General features: G+C 34.0%; 1 protein-coding gene across 9 annotated transcripts; it reads left to right on the top strand.

The window, feature by feature from the left end:
- Positions 1–23: 23 nt before the first annotated feature.
- On the top strand, positions 24–22526 carry LOC105339753 (tyrosine-protein phosphatase non-receptor type 13). 9 transcript variants are annotated; one of them, XM_011445460.4, is made up of 10 exons: positions 24–128; positions 3313–3420; positions 12025–12837; positions 13217–13364; positions 14873–14960; positions 16471–16509; positions 17696–17789; positions 18578–18680; positions 21418–21463; positions 21574–22526. In XM_011445460.4, exons 3-10 carry the CDS (start codon positions 12124–12126, stop codon positions 22184–22186), a joined length of 1845 nt encoding a protein of 614 aa, XP_011443762.2. In that variant the 5' UTR covers positions 24–128; positions 3313–3420; positions 12025–12123; the 3' UTR covers positions 22187–22526. The 9 variants fall into 9 exon arrangements, with proteins under 9 accessions (XP_011443762.2, XP_011443763.2, XP_019927575.2 ...); XM_011445461.4 differs by lacking the exon at positions 24–128 and adding an exon at positions 2881–3024; XM_020072016.3 differs by lacking the exons at positions 24–128; positions 3313–3420 and adding an exon at positions 4655–4784.

A 22526-nucleotide genomic window follows, 5' to 3' on the forward strand; every position in this document is an offset into this window, starting at 1 on the left:
CACTCATCATCTAGCTTTTCCCGCTTGTTTTCAAAGCAGATAGTTTGTTGTCTTCAGAACCTCGAAGAAAAACACGTGAAAAAGCCAATGAATTGAACTCTAAATTATGATGTCTACACATCTTGAAGGTAATGATCACATGAAAATCATGAAAAACATTTTTTAAAGCATTGGACACATGTATTAATTAACAACAATCCATGATGGGTGTCTATCTTCCCCAGTCAACCGATCCATATTAATGGTTTGTTTTGACCAGAGTATACTGTGAACTGTGTATTATTCAAATGTACATTTCTTAATTGTAAGCATTGTTATATCCGCTGAAATATGTGAATCTTCCATCATACACAATGAGGGTTGTCCCCCTTTAATTGTTCACTTCTATCTATGATGATTATGGTGATGGTTAGAGCATATAAAAGGAAACACAGAAGTATTAAGCCATTGTCTGGGTTGTGAATATTTTTACTCATGTTTTTATTTTCACTGATTTAATATCTAATTAAATTATATATCCTTTAAATGCACAGATCTAGAGGGGTGTCGGGAGAGGGGTCCAGATTGCCCCCTGGAAAATTTAAATTTATTAAAGTTTCAGAAAGAGGCCTTGAACCCAACCCCCCCTTCACCTAGAATCAAAATTATCCCTTTGACCCCTCCCCCCTGAAAAATTTTTGGATTTGCATGCTTTAAAAATATTGTCAATCACAATAAAACTCAATCATATAGACATACAGTACCTTAAAAACAATGCATGCATTAATTCATATCAATGTATTTAAATTTTGAAGTGTTTTGGAGCTATGATGACTTTGTAAAATTTTGACGGGTCTTCCAAAATATCATAAAGGAAGGACCAATGGTTTTGAGATGTGGGTATAAGCATGATAAGGGTCTATCTAGTCCTTCTGCCGATTGTCTGACATTTCAGATTGAATCTGTATAGGTCTCTCCTGAACTGTCAGTGGATCTATAGAAATCTAAATGGAGAGACCTCCCATTGCCTATCTTATTGTTTTATCATTTAAATAGTAAACATATATTTTTGGAGAGATTGTAAAGCGATATTATCATGATTATTGTAAACACTTTGTCTTATCATAAATCTGCCAGTTTTTTAAATCTGATTTGAGCTGTGCAGAATTATTAATGTGTGTAATGAATATAGATATATAGTCATGAATTCATGAATAAAAATATCCTTTTAAATATATGAGAATGGACGCGGGTATGATAAGGCAACTCACAGCGATCAAATTCCTCTGATCGATATGACGTCACAATAAGCAGCATGATGTCATATTTTACTCAGAAACATGTCGATTTTAACTTTATCTCTGGTTTATATTATAACAATTACAGACATAAAATATCACTAGAAACTCTTCTAACTGAATATATCTTCGATTTCTCTCTATTACGTATAATTATCATTGATGACGTCACAAGCATGTTTAAAAGAGAAGATCATGTCGGGAGACAAATTATCGGAATGCAGTGTAAACAATGCCGAAATAAGACTTATTTAATACAGATACCTAAGATTTAGATGAGTGTCAGTTCGAATATAATCAGGATAATACAGGAATGGATATTTTGTTTAATCAGCGAGTGTTATAAGGTAAGCGGATCGACATTTATATGGCTTGACCAGCCTTTCCTATGTCAGTGTGTACAAAAAATGGCAAAAGTGTAACACTACCCTGGATATTAGGAAAAATGATTTTGGTAAATATCAACGGTATATGACCTAAACTACATGAAAAGTGCTGCTAGAATCCTGTGCTTTGTTGTTTTAAACGAAAAATACGTAGTATTTTCAATGAAATTTTAGAAGTTGAGAGGGTTTCCGATAAATATTTACAATATTTATTTTATGCGATGTACAGTAGGATTCTAGCAGTAATACTAATAAACATGAACTAATTTCCAATCGAATTATTGTAGAAAACATACAAATGAACTTCGGGGTAGTGTTACACTTTTTGATTTTTTGTTAAGGTAAAAAAGTGATCTATTTTTAACTGTCACGTGATACCATGGCACGGCAGCTTCAAAGATTGAGTCGATTCCGAAGTAGAAAAATAATATCTTGGTGAACTCTTTCACTTGGTATTAATATCCAGCGCTGTTTTCATAAAAATAAACATTTTTTAAATTGATCATAATTTTGACGGTCATTAAACTATGAGTTGCCTTAACCTACCCGCGGATCATGTTGATAAGTTCCAATTCTGGTCCATGTCTGTAAGTGTCCTTAAATCAGCAATGTGTAAAATGGTATAATGACATTAAAAAAAATACTATATATTATTCTCATTTCATTTTGGAGAATTACATGTACATTCTTAAATGCACATTTAAGAGGTACTATTTAGCTGCAGTAATAAAATGCTAGCTCACCGATTAAAAAAAAATCATTTTAGTATGTTTTTCTGAACAATTCCTCCCCAACCCCCAACCACCACACACACCCACCCACCCCCAAAAAAGGAAGTGGGCTACATTATTGCAGCTATACTATAATTTTTTTTTATATGCAATGTACGTATCGGTACATGTAATATAATATATAATTATATTAACTTTAGTTATTGTACTTTAAAATACTTAACAGCTAGTATTTATGTTCAACAGTATAATGAATAAAGTTTAATGCCTGCTATGTCATTATAACACATTAGTTAAAATTCCTACCATTTTTCTCTTTGATTACACTGTTCAATAACTGCCGCAAAGCTTTTTAAACATTCGGTACGCTAGTTTTAAGATGTTAGATAACTTGAATTTTGTCAGTCATGGTTGCGTGAACATATTATATTTCACCTAATTATCAAGTTCTAATAGGATATTTTCACCCAGTTTCTTTATTATACCTATTGTATTCTAGTCAGTCGATGGCTTTGTTAGGGTTTTTTACAGATGGCTCGTCAAGTCATTTAAATATTTCCAAATAACCGAAGAGTGTCCTTCCAGAAAAGAGAATTTTAACCCTGCAAAGACATTGATCAATGGAACCGGGTGAGTTACAGCATGTTGGGCCACGCTTAGTCCGATACTGTGTATTTAAAACACCCATCTATTCGCTAGGGCAGATTAGTATCGGGGAGAAAAACCTCTTGTCTAACATTACAATTGTACTTCAGTTCTATAGCAGTAAATTCAATATTGACAGTCATACCGACCTCTTTATGAGGCCTATTGCACTATGAGAAATAATTTGCTCCTTTGATTCCGTAGTGAGAATTGCTCAAGCTCCAACTGGAGTGTGACTGTGTGTACTTAACCAATCAGTTTTGGATTTTCCAGGATCCAGTCCCTGACTTTGTATGGAATATTGGTCTGGGTGGAATTGATCAAGTCTTAGACTAGATACAACTCCTAACAATCTGGATACAGCTCACCTTATTAAAGCAGGTATGTTATATAATACAAAATCACAATGTGTTTTTATTGATTGTATAGTGGTTCAGTTATTTGTAGATCGACTATGTGCTTTGTATAAAAATCATCACAAAAGCTTTATAATTCAAGCTTTCAATAGTTCTGCATAAAAGTAAACCAGTCTATTCATTCCTTTTATCTCTTGGTCGGGGCTTGCTGTGTGAAATACTGCATGATTGCACATAGTGCCACATACTCATGTTATATTAATTCTTTGCAAGCATTTGAATAGCTGCATTGAGATTTGTAAATGCATGTGTTCCTTGAATTTTCATCATTTTGAGCAAATAAAGCATCATTGTAATACTTTGACTCATGCCTGAGACTGTAAGTTTTTTTTATTTCTGTGAAATATATGTTGCATATCGATGTTACTTGAATTATGTATGTTCTAAATTTATTGCAATATGTACTGTATTGAAATTCATCAATCAATAGTTTTTGCATTAATAGTTGTTTTGTTGCTGCTTCATACATAAAGTTTTGGGTCAGTTGTGAAAATCATGATTGTGTAAATAAATTAAATCACAACAAAAACACGCAAGTTTGCATGTTTCTGCATGAAGTAAGAAGCAAGATCCAAACACAACACCAAAATGAATACATTTAGATCAAGCAGATTTTGCTCAGAAACCATTTGCTCAATTATGGCATAATTTCACAATATGAATATAGAGCACAAAACATTTGATAATTGCGTAGAAGTTTGAAGCTCATCAATATTCATTATTGAGTGATGATTATACTCTTGACTGGTCAATACCGCCTTCCTGTTAGATATGTGTTGAAATCCTGAATTTTCTTCCCAAGATGTTCTATTTAATGCATCAGTGTCATAAAGAGAGTCATTAATTGACTTTGGAATCCTCGAGTCTTCTATATTGAGTTTATTGATACCTACAATATCAGATGGCTGTAGTTTCATTTTCTCAGCTGACAGAGTATCGATGCCAAGTCAATTTTGTTTGAATATTATTTTTAGCCTATTTCAAGTATACCTGCAAGAATATGCATGGATAGATTCATTCACCATTTTCTTTGGTTAATGTGCATTTGTGAGTGTAGTACATGAGTCATTGCTAGTCATTAATTGGTATATCACATATAATGACCCAGAATATTGACCAATGTGTTTTAAAAAACCCAGGCGTGGGAAGAAATATTGACCTCTCTGACAACTCATCGAAAACGAGGGAAATTCTAAGTCCCAATGAGATCCTTAAACATCGCAATGTGTACAGTTTGCCAGAAACAAACATTCTATTCGTTGAAGTGACTGAGTTTAAGGGGACCTACTCACAGGATATTGTTACAACAATCGCAGACAAAGCACAAGGGTAAATATGTCACTCTTGGACAGAACTTGGTTTCTTAAATGGAGAATTCATGCTGGTTTTAGTATATACATATAGTCATTGCAAAGCTAAACATAAGTATTGTAAATATTTAATAAGTAAATAATGTATGTTGAAGGAATTTGAAGTACTCAAAAGGGTTATCTAACATGTGAATTATTTAGATTTTAATGAATTATCTAAAATAAAATTCCTGTCCCGCATGTAGGTTGGGTGAATGCATTTTATATCTGTGCTAGAAAAAAAAAGAATTTTGAAAGGCAATGAAAACATTTGAACAAGGTCTCGGGTTTTTAATTGATGACTATTCACACAATTCAAGTGTTGTGGAATTTTTCTACATTATTCCTATGAGAAAGTAGGGTTCTTTTTTTGTATAGGTTTCTTCTGTAGAATTTAAAAAAGAATTTTTATGGTCCTGGTCTTTGTGTTGGGTCTCAGAAATAGTTTTAGCCCAGGTATTAAATGTTTAAAGGAATATAAATGTAACTTTTTTGCTCTGTAATTAAGGATTATGGGACAATTTCCCTGTAATCTGGTTTAAAAGCCAAGCACAATAGAAAACAACTCAGTAACACTCGCCTCTTAGTACTACATGTATTAGTTGTGTCAATGTAGACACCACTGGTACAAGTTGTAAGTTATTTAATAAGTCTCTGTCTATACCCCACTAGACAATACTCTCAAGACAATGCCAGAGATAAAAATAGCCAAAAATTCTGAATATGCAGGGTACTATAAAAAGACAGATCGTTGTAAACTTTAATTTTGAGTGCCCAAAAAAGTGATCAGTAGTAGTCAATCATCTTGTAAACGGTATTCAGGAGTTCTCCATTGTCTGCACAAATACAGATTCCATCATCTGATTCAGTATGTGTATAAAATTGAAAATAGGTAAACATGTGAAGCTGTTACCTTTTGAACATTTTGAAAACTGATACATGCATTTACATGTATATAAACATGATTGTAAAGGAAAAGTCTAAACTATTAATGCTTTCGGCACAGAACTTAAAAGAGTACCACATATAGCAATGGTAAAATTTACTTGATCTAAGCAGGGGACTTAAAAAATAAGAATTTTAATTGTATATTTGCTCAGAGCTGTAAATGATATGTTTTGTTTGTTTAATGAAAAGGCTTTTGGGATTTAAAGGTATTAAAAATAGATATATATAGTATACACCGAAACAATAGCTTTCACTAAATGAAGACTTTTGGTAGTACAGGAGCTCTTTCAAGAATTCTTTCTGACTGTCAAATGCAAGTTTACGCCTAAAGGATTAGATAAATACAGCCCCTATAATTGTTGTTTGGAATTATCTTTAGAGTCAACAAGATCTATCCTAATGACCTACCGTCATTGAAAAAACTGGTTTCAAGAGTTTTTGAATTATTTAAAATACCATTTATATTTCTGAAATTGGACTCTGAATGAAATGCAATTTCTAATACATCTTTTTAAAATGGTTTTCAGGCTTGTGTGCCATTTAATATACAAAACAAACCTTCAAAACAGGTTTTATTGTGCAAGTTTATGATATTAAGACAGACGGTATATTATATCTTTTATAAACCAATGATGATATAAAGAATTTTATTAAAAACAACATTCCAGGCATACTTACAAAATGTAGTATTTTTTGCAGTTGAGGATATAATGATGAATCTCTCTCTCTCTCTCTCTCTCTCTCTCTCTCTCTTTACACTGATATTTATTTCCTTATTTTGATTTATGAATGTTAGTCGTTCACCATAAAGGTTCCAGTTTATTAGCTAGAATTCTGAATGTTCTACCTTAATGGTTTCTATTACCTGCATGCTACCTGCACTTCTCAATGTACTGCTGTATTGTACAGTACTGTAGTGAGTTGGTCAATCAAAACATGATGGGACTGCTACCAAGATATACACCCATTGACTTATATACCTATGATTATCATAATGAAGATGATGGCCCGACACTCTATAACTAGTGTCACAAAGCGATCCAGTTTATAACTACCCAGCCATCTCGCTGTCATAAAACGCGACTGAATCCTATCTGATAAATTGATGTGAGGTATGCTGCATTATTGTCACCCTACATTCAGGTATAGGTGTGTTTTCACTTGATCTAGTTTCTATTTGACACCTCCTGTCCTCCTCTCATGTGTCACTCGTCGGTAAAAATCAAAACCTGTGACATGTGCACCGTGAACATTGTGAATTAATTAAGTCTTGTGTTCATTTGTAATTTATTACGAAAGTGACAAGATAGTAAGTTTTCCCACCAAACAAATCGGCACTCTGCAGTATCTCTGTACTAAATGTAAAGTGTTGTTGTATGAGCATGGATCATCCTAGGTACGTCTGGACCATACATGGACGTGTTCGCCCATCTCCAGATTTCGAGAAGGTAATTAAATGCCTGTTATTGATTGTAGTGATTAGTTTACCTTCAACTTCATTACGTAGGTATTTTTTGTGACTGTGGTTTAGAAATCAAAGGTTAAATACCTGTAGGATTTTTGTTTTGTACTGGATCAACTTTTAAATTTTTCTTATCTTAAAAAACTACTTCTGCAAATCTTTTAATTAAAACATTTTTTTCTTGTTGGGTGGGTGACACAGGGGTTGTTTGTTTAAATTGAATGATTGAAAAAGGAGTTTTGATATTGATAATTAAATACATTTCAATCTTATTTTCAGTAATAAGTTAATAGGAAATTCTGGATTCTAAATAATTTCTCACTAATTGTTTCTACAACCTATTCAGCGAAAAGTACATCAGGATCAGCAGTGTATATATTTATTACGATAGAGACAGCTAGAGGACCAGTCAAAACATATATTAGACAATTTACATGATGTTGATTGTTGGATGATAAAAATCAAGGTCTAATTATTGATTGTTTGTATTTTAATACATGTATATTTGCGTCTTAAAAATGAATTTTTAAATACCCTCGGCCCTTTTAATAGTCCCATCACCCTCTGATGATCAGGGCTGTAGTGTATTCAGTTACGTCTTTCAACGGCTTAATGGAAACGCTGACACAGATCTAAAGGAAGTAGGCCAGGCAAAGAATTGGAGTGTATTTGTGTTTTAAAAACTAAATCTTAATTGGTTACGGGCTAATTCAGACTTTGAAAGTTCCGTCATAATGTAACTTGGATTGAACAAAGAAAGGCTGTCGTTCACCGGAGGTGAATTTCAATGTTTGATAAAAGTGTCTTGAATGGAGGAGACCATATAGGGACTTTAATCACTCGTGACACGCACTACACACAGCACAATATTTTCTTTTGAGATTTTTTTGGACCTCTTCAGAAGACAAAGCTAGTATTTGAAAACACAAGAGGGGAAATAGTCAGAGCTGTTAGGCCATACCTGTTTCTTGATTAATAATGCAAACACCCCACCTTCATGCAGATTATTAATGGTTGTTTGTGAATCAAGTTGCACCTGAGAGATCAGACGAGATTTCTTGTGACGTGCAGCAGACCATGTGTCCAAATGCCTGGCTTAGCTTTCAAATAGCTGCTTTTATTATGTAAAAATTGTAATTTTTGTAGATGGCAGATAAACCCAACTACCCGAATCTCCTCAAATAACTAAAAACTTAAGATTTCATCAATTTGAAAAATTATGTAATTGTTGAATTTTGCACAGGAATATCTTTTACATGGTACTTCTTGCTGAATTTCATTATTTCCTGCTTGGAAACTATATTAAATTGAGAGTTTTCAGATTATTCCTGATAAGAGAGATAGAATGTTATCAGCATAGCTACAATTATAAGTGTCAGAAGCAAATTGAAAATGGGGGGGGGGGGGGGGGGGATGGGGTGGGGGCACACTTGTCCGAAATCTTGCCAAGCCCCCCCAAAAAAAGAAAAAAGAAGGAAGGACAAATCATTCTCGCCAATCCTTAAAATCCTTATCTGGTGGGGGGAGAGGAGGGCTTGCCCCGTCTCTCCCTTCCAGCCTCCCAGGTTCTGATGCCTGTGATCAGTATGTATAGCACCTCTCCAGTAATAGATCACATATTTGGAATGTAAAGCCTTTTTGTCAAATCACTTTGTCACGTTTAAGTACATTTGCTTGATTTTAAACAAAGAACCCAATAAAACTTTAGAATCAATTGACCATGAAATCTACATCTATTGATTAAATCAGGGCACACATGGTACCCTATGGCTCATGGACCCTTGAGTTAAAGCATTAAGTACTTGTACTTGTTGACCTCAAGGGAGATAACCCATGATATACAGGTCCATCTGGTGGGTTACGCTTGAATGGTTTGAGTCTTATCTAGTGTTTTGCAATTAATTATCAACTCCTAGGATTGGGATAAAAAGCCATGAGACACAGAGAGACAACTGTGTTCTCATGTGGACCTCAGACAGGAAAAGGCTTCATTTTAGAAATCACCTTGCGATTTGCAGAGGGATTATGTAAGATTAAAGGTAATTTCCTGTTAATTCATACTAAAGCAATTTTCATCTATTCATTGCATACAGACTTGACAGACGTCAGCCTGTCTCATTCTGAGAAGCAGTGTAGGGTATGGGGAAAAAGGCTGCAGTGTTGATATATTATTTTTTGTGGAGCAGTTTCAATTAAAGGTATTTTTAAAAACTTTTTTTAGGGAAACTTTTCTTCATATCCTTCTATCTGTCTGTGTCTGATGCAAATTGTGAGAATATACAAGTATATCAAATGATATTGCCCATTACAGCATTACAAAGACATTTACAATGAAAGAAAACATTTATTTAACAAGTTAAAATTGTTCCTTACTCATACCTTGACTTTGAGTTTCTTTCATTATGTAGATCTGTTTATTAATGCTTTGTGCATGCCATAAAAAAGTTAACAAGGTACTTTGATTTAAATATTGATTTCACACTGGACATGTATTAATTCTTTTATTCATGCATGATTACACATGCTTATACATGTTAGTCATAATTGATGAGTGTCTGTCAGATGATTGGTTTTCCATAGTGTGTGGGCTAAATGAACTAGAGGCACTGGGACATTGTGGTTATTATATTCATATGACCCTGTGTTAAAATACTAACTACCCACGGGAATGAATTCAATAAGACAGATCAAACTACTTATTGTAAACCTCTTTCAAAGTTCTACTGGTAATGTTGGCGCTAAAAGACAAAGGCTATACTTTAAACTTGGGTTGGCTTCTTTCTATCTGGTCCAGTTAATGCCCCAATGGGCTCATTTTTCTCACCCAGCTATAATCTGTTGTACACTTTGGGAAATATTTGGCAATGTGACCACTCTGTCTTTGTTTAGAGTATATATATGAGACTATGTACTCATTTACGCCCCCGTTTTGAACTATGTCCATACCACACATTTTCATTGACATTTAAAAATTTAAGAGATCTTTAAGTTGGAATATAAACTTTGATTGTCTTTGTACAGTACTGGTCACTTGTGCAAAGCTAAAACTTATTGAGAAAATTGTTTCCGTTAAATAGTAGTGGAATTTACAGCAAGGAATTTTTCTGTGTGTTATTTTGTAAGTACATGTACAATATATACCTTGTAAATTGTAACATGTGTAAAGATCTAATGTTCCCATTCATGAATAACCAATGCTCTGACTTGATTTCAAGAGATTTTTTAGAAGCTTATGTACCGTACATGTATGTTGATTTTTTTGCTGAATGAAATATGTACCGTACATGTATGTTAATTTTTTTGCTGAATGCAATATGATTTATTTATTGCTATTAATAATGTACCAGGTATAGCAATCAATAGGTGGCTGTGAATTCACATTATGACTTTTCTTTTGTAGCGGTATCTGTGCATGTCAATAGAGTTGTGTTAATAATCAGATATTGAAGTTCACTGAAGGTCCATACTTGTAATAATTTCACATCCACAGGCAATACTCACCTAGAGTAACCTCTGACTGACGGATCTAGACTGTTAGGGCCTGTCTGACACTATAGGTTTGAATATATTTTATGAGCACACTTAAGGCATGAGGCAATGCCCTGTTCTTGCACCACTGATTTTCACAGTCCAGGGTGGATGTTCCGGTCCATTTAATACAGGGCCCTCTTTCTAAATGCTACAAGTCCTTTATTGATTTAATGGTTTCATTGACTGTTTAACAGACTGTTTGCTCCTTGTAATGAATTAGTCATGACTTGCTTATGCTGAGTATCCGTTCTTGCTTTCCACACCCAGAATTTCTCCTTACTATTAGACAAAGGATATCTTGGTTTTGGACCCAAAAATCAGAAAATAGGATTTAATATTGTTGATGTTCAGAGCAATGAAATAGCTACACAAAGACTAACTTACCAAAAAAAGACATCCTTTCAGTGTGCAAACGTTATTTTTTGTGCTTTAGAATTTAGAGGTTGTCTGGAGCAAACAGAACTTAATGTGCTGATGTTGACTTGGGAGAGACTAATTGTGTAACAACTGTTTTTTCTGGCCCTTGCAGTGTTTGTAGACCGTGGGTAAGGTATTGTTCAGTGACTCACAAGAAGCAAGAACGTTTTGGGTGGATGTCTGCGCTGTGGAACATTTTCTCAGTCGTAATGCTTCATAGCTTCAGTACGGAATCAAATACATCAGAAACATACCCAAAGGTGAAATCAAGCGGCATGCGATTTTATGACTGCTTATTTGTTGCAATGTAATATTCTGGTGTACCATAGGATTCCTGGTCTGGCAGACTCTGTTGACACTAATTTTGTTAATGTTCCCACACAAATTGCGATTTGTGTGTGATGTTTTATTGTTTTTCCCCCCAAACCTGTTATTGGATATGTTGTCTTACATGCGATACCAGTCATTCAGAAAATCTCATCAGAGGATTAGTACACAGAGTATCTAATAAGAGACTATAAGATTGTGGCCCAAATATTTGCTAATAGAAATCTAATTCTTTGCGGACATAGTGTTTTGATTGTGAAGTGATTAGATTCATTGGGTGTGTTGAGGCCATTCTCAGCTTTAGTTTACCTAGCGGATGTAATATCCCTAAATGAGCTGTGATTTGCAGAGTTGACAAATCACCAACAACATAATAGTCATTGATTTGGAGACACAGCTCATCCATTTAATTGTGTGTGCAATCTTCTGATTGATGGAAACATTATAACTTTTGGCCATTTTACCTTGACAGTATTTCATAAATCACCTGCATATTTGAAGTGCATTTTATTTAACAAACATGAAATATTTCCAGGCAACATTCCCTCAGAAAGAACACAGAACCTGGAGGCCGCTGGTGAAGAGTAGAAAGAAAGCTGTGCCAGTACCCCCTCCCCGACCATCCACGTATGTCATGGGTGAAACCCAGAGGGGTGAAGCAATCCTCCGAAACTTGGCCCAGCAGCTCTTGTCAAACAGCGAGTATCAACACTTCAAATACGCTGTGAATAATTTCCAGCAGACCAAGTCTGTGCCGACTCTGTGCCATCAGTTGCGTCCTGTGATCAATTCTACAGAGAGACTACTGTTGTTGGTAGAGCTGTGTAACAGGTTACCAAAATCTCTGCAGGAAGACTTTCATAGAATCTGCAGCATCCAGTTTCCAAACTACGAAACTTATTTACGGATCTACAGTAATGATAACGCAATGACGGAAATTCCAAAAGTCATTGCTCAAGATTCCTCCGGAAAATTCAAAATTGTCTCTAATGGCAGTGAAAAGAAAATCTTAGTTGATTACAATGGATACAAAAATGGTGACCTGGTATCCCAACATGGAACCAGTGTTACAAGTGGAATTTACAGTGAACAAGATGACTTGACGTCGTTGAAACACTTGGGTAATGAGAAAGACGATGATGTGTTTGTTTGGACTCCCCAGTATGGGAGAATCGACTCCAGTAAATCAGCGTTCGTTTCCAGAGAATCCTACGACGGTGCCATCAGACGAGTGTTTATTGCTAGGAGGGATGATGGCAGTCTGGGGCTGGGGATTGTCGGGGGTCGAGAGTACGGAACCGACATTATCATCAGTGTGGTGGATCCAGAGGGGCCTGCTGCTGAACAGGTATCAGAATTATAATTTACAACAATACATGTACACTTATTTGATAATTTAAAGTTAAACATTCTGTTTTAAATATTTAAAGAATTTACTCTTACTATTGGGGTATTAGCATACGATTTGTTGGTTTTACATATATACAACACAAAAAGTGCAAAATTGCTATTCTGGCAGACAAGTCTGACAGTATTGGCCTTCATGTACCAGTAATAATTAAATACTGGTATATTACACTATTTAAACATGTAACATTTAACATGTACAATTTGAGTATAGGGTTGCAACCATCATCATGATCATGAAATGAATTACATGCTGTACTCATAGTTCTTTTTTAATAAAAATTTCTAGATGTTTATGAATAAATTTTACTGTTTGACAGGGTGTTCGTGCAGGAGATAGAATTTTAGAAGTAAACGGTACAGACTTCCACCAGATGTCGCACGCGGAGGCTGTTACGTTAATGAGGAACGCTTGGAACGTCATCATGAAGGTCCAATCAGCATCTATCTATAGACAAGGCAGCCAAGGTAACCAGACAATTACTAACAAGATGACATTCTGGTACTGTTGAGAATTGATATATGGTCATTTTATGTCATTTGGCAATTTATTCCAATGATTTTGCATTGTATGGCAAAACTAATAATATGAGCAGTAAAACTAAGGTAACTATCAGGGGAGATAATTTGTTACCGTTTTGAGTACTATCAGTGTTAGATGAGATATAATATTTTCTTTAAAAAAAATAAATGCTGAACATTAAATATTCTTCAATTCTGAAAAGTTCCTTTTAATAATATTCAAATTTAAACTACATGAAAATGAATTAATAGATTGATCGCTAACTTGTTTCAAAAAGCTCATGCACCTGTTCTTTACTTAGTTAATTAGAGGTTACTTTGCTTTGAAAGAAAAATTTAAGTGAAGAAAGAAAATTAAGATCGCCATGTATAAAAATTATTGATGGATGATATAGATTTTTAGATGAGAATGATTTGCCACCATTTGTAATGACATCAGTATGAGTACTGATCAATATCAAGATTATCATGGGGCGATGGAGTTAAGATGTGTGCACCAAGGTTGAGACTGATTTTAAACGATGATAAACTTTTAAAGTACGAAAATAGGAAGTGGTTACTGTGAAAGGGTAAAATCGACGATTGTTCCGAGTGATATTAGATTCTCCTCTTTAATTTGCATTTTGAATTTCTTTTTTTTTTCAACAATTATACTCTACCCTGTTCTTGTAAAAAGTAAACCCCCCCCCCAAAAAAAAGGGGGGGGGGTTAAAATTATACTTATTTCTATTGATTATAAAATAGTAGCTGTCACTCTCAATTCTCTACCAAGAGAATCAAAATATTCGTGTGAACATAGACAGGCCCTAGCAGTTTAAAAATTGTTTTAATTAATAATTCAGTGTTCTAAAAATAAACATTCAAAACTCTATGATTGTTTTGCAAAACCAATAGTGAAACATTTTCTGCATGAGATCACAGCTTTCTGTGTGTCTTTTTCACAGTTCATATTGTACTAGTCTTTTTTCCATAGATCCTTATAGTAAACGTAGGATGTCAATCAATGATTGATAGCGGTATGGTGGTTTTGTGATGTATAGATCGACACTGGAATTTGACAATGAGGAAAATCTATTTGAAAGTTAAACTTAAGTGTCAAAAAGAATAAACATTTACAATTGAAGTGGAATCGCTCGGAGAATCAATACCAAATATGGCAGCAATCATGCAAGTTTTAGAAATTATGGAATGAAAGAAATTGTTTTAAATTGAAAGTTGAAATTAAAAAAAAAATCATAAGCATTACAAAAGAAGGAAATGGGCTTGTAATATCTTCATTTTATCCACTCACGTGTTCTCTGGATCTTGATTTTAAAATGACCGGCACAGAATATGTATAGTACACATATAATTTGTATTTTTTATTTCTGTGTATCTATGGTACATTTGGTATCTGAAGGGGAAAATAATGTTTAAAGATATCTAACGGAGGTCTTGTTGTTTATGTTTATAAGGTGATCGGCCACAAAATGTCCATGTGAGGGACATTGAGCTGATAGTTCACCCAGGGGCGGATGGGAGGCTGGGCTGTTCTACAAACAGGTTTGTATATATTGTACATCATTAACATTTAACAAGTTGTATGTATAATGCTGTTTGCTTTGGCTTTTAGGTGGTATGGGACTCTCAGATACTATTGAATATTGATAAAAGTAATATTTCAAATGATATACGAGGGTTGTTCGGAAATTATTGAGACAAATCGATTATTTTCTTTTCTAAATGACGAATTTTGGTAAAAAATGGCATAGACACTGAAGAAACACCAGCAAATAATAAAACAAAGTAATATTAAAAGAATATTTAATATTTTGTTTACGACGGTAGATAAACAAGTCGGTGGTTGGGGTACCCGGCGCAGCCATGAACTCGGAGATTAAACAACTTAAACATCTACTTTATAAGTGTCCGTAGAATTACAGTTAATGATAAAAGAAATCAAATTAAATATGTTCATTTTGCTATTCTTTGCGACTAACTGTTGATTAAGTTTCACTGATGTTCAAGTTGAAATACGGATATGGTACACATATATTTACCAAACAATAAAAATCTGACAACGACTTTACATTGAATTTTGACGTCAAGGCGGCACAACGAAAACCATTAAACTGGTGGAAATCTCAGAAGAAGACCTTTTAAAGCCACGCAATTCCATAAAAAACTATACGATGACAAGACAAGGTATAGAACTTCAGTTCATCATATTTTTTTTCACTGATTGTTTAACTAGAATTAGGCCAAAGGGATTAATTAACAACTTTTAACACACTAACTGTTGTCAACAGTTCTAAAATATGTGAAAAATGACTGCAGGAGACATTCACAGTAATTACTTTCGGGTAAAAATAACTCGATTTTTTCTCTAAAAAAAACAAGAATGAGAGAAAATGTAAATGATGACATCTTGAAATTAAAACAAACGATGAGAAATAAAGAATAATTCTTATTTCAGTTCGTTTGTAAGGTGTTTAAAACACGGGAGCAATAAGAAGCGTTAAAATGACGTTGCGAAAAGTTTGCGGTTGCGCCGGGTTACAGGACGAAGGGACGTTGGTCAGCTTACTAGGAATGACCTAGTCATGCCATGAACAAGAAACTTTTCACATTGATAAACTCTATCCTGATTTACGTTTTGGTAAAATTTCAAGAGTTTATCTTTTTTACTAAAAGAATAAGAGAAAATGTCTCAATAATTTCCGAACAACCCTCGTATATCATAAAAAATTTTGATATTTAAAATTTTCAAAAATTGACTACAAAGATGTAGAATGCATTCTAAAAATTAAACAAAAATCAAAATTGTAAAGATCTTAGCTTAGTTTTAAGATCATATGACGTGTGGATCAAAAGTTTTAATATATTATGCTTGGTGCTGTCAGATTAGGTGAAAAAGAAAAATTAACAAGTTTGTTTAATTTCTTTATGTTCACTGTTTGCTTTGAAAGAAACCATCTAAGTATGGATAAGTCCCATTCCCCCATTTAAGATGTGTTTGTGATTTGTACTGTTTGCATGTTCTGAGAAAAGAGTGCTATCTGTGTTTTGACAGTGTTCTTATGGAGAACAAAAAGTCCGAGAATGTAAAAAGGCAAGTTGAAAGTAGGCTGACTCCTCCAGTCTGATTTTGTTTTACTCTAACCTAATTTGTTTTATCAAAAATTAACTTCACATGTTTCTTTAGTGGTGTGTCTATTTGTGTGTGTGAGATTGTTGTTTGGAATTTGCAATTGGTTTATATAATTGTAATATTATGCATGAAACACTCACAAATGTTAAAGTAAACTTTATTACTTGTTTGAGGTATACACATTGTTTTGATATTTTGTTGTTATTTTGTTGTTGTTTTCTTGTTATTTTGTTGTTGTTGTTGTTTTCTACTGAGCACATAACCAGTTCTCCATCCATGCATTTTGTCTTTTATTTTTGTCATGTGGATCAGAAGAAAAATAGTTTCACTGGTTTTATGATTTTAGACACAACCTTGAATACTGTTGATCTCTCAAAGCTGAGAAAAATAACACAAACATTCTATTCATGAAAATATATTGACATGCAGAAGAACTTTTACTTAAATGTTCACACCATATATTGCACAAAACTGCACTTATGATGTATATAGTACAAACATTTAGAGAATAGATTTTAAAGTATTAATTGATTAATTGTAGAAATACCGTTAGTATACATGTTTTCAATAATTTATTATCATGTACGTCTCATAAACATAATGAAATTAATCAAGATCTGTTCATTAGGAGCATTTTATCTTAATTTACCTTTAGTTAGTTTTAATTATTGTGGGTATTCACTTTGATGATTGAATGCCTTCCTTGCTTTAACAGTCTGAATTATAACAGGTTTAAATTTTATAGCAATAGCACAGTCTTGGAGCTGAAATTATTACACTTAGTTCCTTTTGTTCTGTTCTTATATTTATATTTACCAGTATTGGTACATGTACACATTTTTCAACTTTGCCTTCATGTACACTGTACCTAATTCTCAAACTCTGTAAAGTGTATTGCTTAATGTCATCAAAGGCTATGGTACAATGTATCAATTAATGATTGCGTAGGACTAAAACAGGTTTGTAAAAGAGCTTGCCTGCTTTGATCACCAACTGTAACAGTGGTCTCTAAGACTACAAGGAAAGATGGAATAATTAATTAGAGTTGCGTGTGACTTTGAAGACTCTTTCCGTGTTGACGTTATTGTTACAATGGAAGATAATTGATTATGCCGTGAGATTTATTGATTGTGGTTTTATTTTTCAGACAAAACAAGGTTCGTTACCTAGTGGTAAAAGATGTGGATAAGAACTCTCCTGCACAGAAGGCAGGAATAGTGGTCGGTGACTATATCACCAAGGTAACACATTCCCTAGAAGTCCTTGTTTGACTTTCAGAGTTTTAAATAACATTTTAATATTTCATTCAGTTGATACTCTTTTTATGCCCCTCTTCAAAGAAGGGAGGGCATATTGCTTTGCTACTGTCTGTCGGTCAGTCGGTCCACCAACAGTTTCCATTCATTGTCTTCGCAGAGGATGAACATATTGAAATTTGGTATACAGGTTTATCATGATAATATTTAGGTCAAGTTCGATATTGGGTACGATCGAGCCATTTTCGACAGAGTTATGGTCTGTGGACGTAGAAAAATTCCAGTTATTTGCAGTTTCCGCTCATTTTCTTCACAGAGGATGAACATTTTGAAATGAAATTTGGTACATGTATACACACAGGTTTATTATGATAATATCTAGGTCAAGTTTGATATTGGGTACGATCAAGCCATTTTCGACAGAGTTATGCCGCTTGGACGTAGAAAAAATTCCAGTTATTTGCAGTTTACGTTCATTTTCTTTGTGGATGTTTCCCAGGGAGGGGGGCATAAGTGTTTTACGAACATCTCTTGCTCATTTATAAATATTTTTCCTTAAAGTATTACTTAGTTAACCTCTATCAGTAACACACCTAGAGTGAACACATTTCTTTTCAATAGAAATAGATTTCTATTGGATTGGAATTGTGAATAGTATCAGTGTGTTTGTTATTACAATATTGAATTCAAGCAATTCTATACGGTAATAAAAAAGATGTTTCAATATAGCTACCATTACCTGTTTGAATACATCTTTATTGGTTATTTTTTAGATTGATGGAGTGGATATTAGAAATCTGACAGAGAGACAGATTACTTCCCTTACCCGCTCCAAACGCCTGCTGGTTTGTGTCCGGCGACTGGTACAAGATGATGGTAAGTGTCAATATTTTTGTCCGTCTTTAACTGATTCATTGATCTCTTATAAATGTCAGAAATCAGTGCACATTCAGTAGATTATTACTTCAGACACCCTGTTCTATACGTAGACACATTATTAAATTTTCTAATTGTTTTTTTTCTCAATACTTGTTTAGAACATTTGAATTTTTTTTATCAAAATTAGATATTGATGAATAGATGGAAGTTTTTTCTAGTTACTTTTTTTCTAAATTCACATAGGAGATAATGTTTTTGAATGACTGTTGTAGAAACTCATTGTAGATTGTTTGATGATGACTTTTTTTAGGATTTGGCTGTAGCTCTAACTTGTCAGTTGACTCAAAATATATCATTTAAAAATAAAAAGATAACAGAGAGATGAAATTTGACTTATTAATACTAAACTGAATATGGGATACTTGTGATCAAGAAATCTTCTCATCGAATGGATATATTATAATCATCCTAATGATGGTTTTATTTGGGAGAGTTATGAACCACCTAACTGTGTGGACTTGTAGTGGTTATAATTTCAGTAGCCGCATATAGAGGCAACATATCATTTATAACAGTTACTGCCTCACCTCTGTAACACGTACCACCCTAAAAATTAAGGAATTAAAGTTGAAGTGTGAGACTTTATTGCTTTACAAAATGAGAAATGCTTAGTAGTTGATGGAAAACTGTTCTACACTTGATCTTTTCCTTTAAGCCTTCCAGTTAATGCCCATTCCTTTACCAAAATATTAGAAGCTTAGCAAGACTTGCTAACTATAGTTGCTCTTTCTGTTAAATTTTTAACAGTCCTCCCAAACGTTTGTGACTAGGTACCATAATGATAATAATGTATTGCTAAATGTCACATGTACCATAATAATTTACATCATTTGACTCAGAAAATATTTAAATTAAACTGAATCATTGAATAATTCATAAGTGTATGTACATTTTTGGTAACCTTCAGTTGGCAGTTTTCTGCCCATTTCAAACTGGAAAATAAAGTAATGCAGTTTGTATATGTACATAGGAGAAGGGATATTGTTGCTAGAATTACTGTTTCAGATCTGATTGTATATTATTTCAGTTTTCCTTCCCGGTTACACATATTAGAAGTCTCCAGCCCTGTGTTGTGTGGTACCAAAATTATCCTTGTTCGTTCTAACTCATCTACTTAACTCATCTTAATAACATTTGTAATCAGAGTTAAACAGAAACACTAACCATGCATGATCCAGCTTCATTTATTAAACTAGAGCTTCTTAGAGTTACTGTAATGTACAACAGAGCTATATGCTGTATACCAAATTTTAGAAACAATTTTATATCATTATAGTCAAAAGTGGGTTATGATTTCAAGATCTAGATTTCATTTGAATGTAAAGTTATTTTATACAAATGTTTTCATGCAGTGGATCATCAAATGACAAATATTCCCAGCAGAGAATAAAATCGGACATACAGTATATATGCTTTGGGACATTTCTTCTACAATGAAATGCTAATTACTGTTGCAAACTATCCTTGATTAGAATGATTTCCCTTTAATTTTGATTTTGTTCATTGGACAGAATTCATTGCCTGCATTATAATCTCCCTTTCTTTACTTCTTGTGTATCTTTCCATGATTACCAGTAGTGATGGTAAACAATTTTCATCTTTTTGACTTAATGTGTTTTCTAACCCTCACCAAGCCCCAAAAGAAGCAGCAGACACATACCTCCTTGATTAAAAATCATTAAGCAATCACAAACCATGGGAGAATTTATAAATATTCCCTCATTGTAACCTTTGCCCTAGTGGTTTAATAAAAAATCACCGAAAGAAAATAATTTCTGTACAAACTGGTAACTTACAATAATTTATGAAATGGTACTCATATATTTCTTTGTGTAATTTGTACTGCGTTTTGTCCGGTAATTCAAGGACACAATGAATTATAATCAAAACAGGAATTATATATGATTACCCGTTATATATAATCATATTAATTTTAATGATTTGAATTTGCCTCGTTTTGAATTCACCCATTAAGGATAAACTGCACAACTAAAACAGCTAGGTCCAAAATGAATGCTGTAATATACAATACATGTATTAGTTTAGTCAATGAAGTATTCTAGTCCTGTAGAGTGAAAGCTTTATGTAGTACATATATATGTACAGGAACTTTTATGATGAAGATTATTTTGTGTAGTTTGTAAAGATTATTATGATAATAACTGATTTTTTTCTGGGGGTGTAAATTTTAGCATTTTGCTTCAAAAATATTTTATTTATTTTTTGCAATTTTGGAATTCTCTGTAGTAAAAATATTACAAATAATATACATTAATTTTTACAATTGAAATTTTTGTGCTTGAGATGATATTCATGATATCATCTCAAGCACAAAAATTTCAGCAAAAAATAAATCCGAAAAACATAGCACCCCTGCAGAAACATCTCGTTATACAATAATCAGATCATGATACTTTTCTTTTGCCTGTATACTCCAGCAAATTAGAATCTCTGTATATTTAATCAGAAAATACAAAATGCTAGACAAAATGGAAGCTTGAGTATCAAAATTCAGAACTTTGATTTAAACTTATTGACGTCGCTTATTTTTTTCTAGTTTATTCAAAATTTTCATCTTGCTGATTTAACAGTTATGAATGTTGATTTCAAAATTCTCTCAGTTCTGCAGACTTATGGCATTGACTTTAATCAATCAACTTTTGTTTTTTTGCAGGTACAGGCCATTTAGTTCCTTTGGGATTGAAAAATTTAACAAATTTGTAAGTGTTAACCTGGTTATAAAATCTTGACTACAATCAGCCAAATATACTCGTATATAATTTCACTCGTATTTTTGCCTGTCCGTTAACAGAATCATGTTGTTTTGCAGAAGTGATGAATTTTCTCCTGATTCCTCTTCCTCTCCTGTCTCCAAGAAATTCAATGGATCCTTCCGTTCCGACTCCCCGGATAGGGACCAGGACAACGGTCTCTTGGATTTCGATTCCTCTGATTACGACCCCATCCACCATGTTTACAAGAGTCCCAGCCAGCTCCACCTGGCGACAGAACCACCAGAGAAAAGCCCCCACCATCGCCGCCCGAGTATCCATGACTCCACCAACAACTGGCTGTTGTCTCCCAAGGGACAGGCAGCCAGGAAGTACTTTGAAAAACTCAGTTTTATCGCCCCACCCAATGTAGCCACTCGCCAACCTCATTCTCGCAGTCACTCTGCAGACAGTCTCGGGACTCAGTTTGAGCGTCGAGGGCGGGCCACTCAGAAGAGTGCGTCCCCCGTGGCCTGGGGTAGACATGCTGCCAGGTACGTGAGGAGTAGATCGCAGTCGCCTCATCAATTACAGAGACAGCAGAGGATGTCACGGCGCGATCAAGATGTGATGATGGCGCTACAGATGGGTATGGAGAAACGCCAGCGCGCAATTAGACTCTCTCTCTACCAAACTTCTCCACCAAGTGATGACTTCAACTGGGACATGTAGTGGACCATTCAACAACTTTCATCATTTACTTGAGATTAATAACCCTTCATATTTTAACACAATCAAAATAAAAGTTCTGATATTTATTAGTACCGGTAATTTGGAGTATGTTTGAGATTTGTATTTCTGCTTGAACTTTAAAGTGGAGTGTTTATATAATCTCAAGCATTTTCTTCTAGATACATGTGAATGTTACCAGGTAATTTCATTTTCCCTCTGAATGTTAGATAAGAACTTGATTGTTACTGGTAATTAGGTAATTGTGTTTTACTGTTTCATAGCTTTGTCTTTTTGTACACTGTCAGTCATATAGACCTGTGAAATACATGCATGTGTGTGT

This window comes from Magallana gigas, chromosome 4 (genome assembly GCF_963853765.1).
Source record: "Magallana gigas chromosome 4, xbMagGiga1.1, whole genome shotgun sequence".
In the NCBI taxonomy this organism is placed as follows: Eukaryota; Metazoa; Mollusca; class Bivalvia; order Ostreida; family Ostreidae; genus Magallana; species Magallana gigas.

Excerpts from the sequence above, each read along its gene's own strand:
- LOC105339753 (XM_066081235.1), top strand. The coding sequence starts at position 11,339 with ATGTCTGCGCTGTGGAACATTTTCTCAGTCGTAATGCTTCATAGCTTC. Across the intron at positions 11,423-12,024 it reads CATCAGAAACATACCCAAAG|GCAACATTCCCTCAGAAAGA; the intron begins GTGAAATCAAGC and ends AAATATTTCCAG. Across the intron at positions 16,510-17,695 it reads AAGTCCGAGAATGTAAAAAG|ACAAAACAAGGTTCGTTACC; the intron begins GCAAGTTGAAAG and ends TTTATTTTTCAG.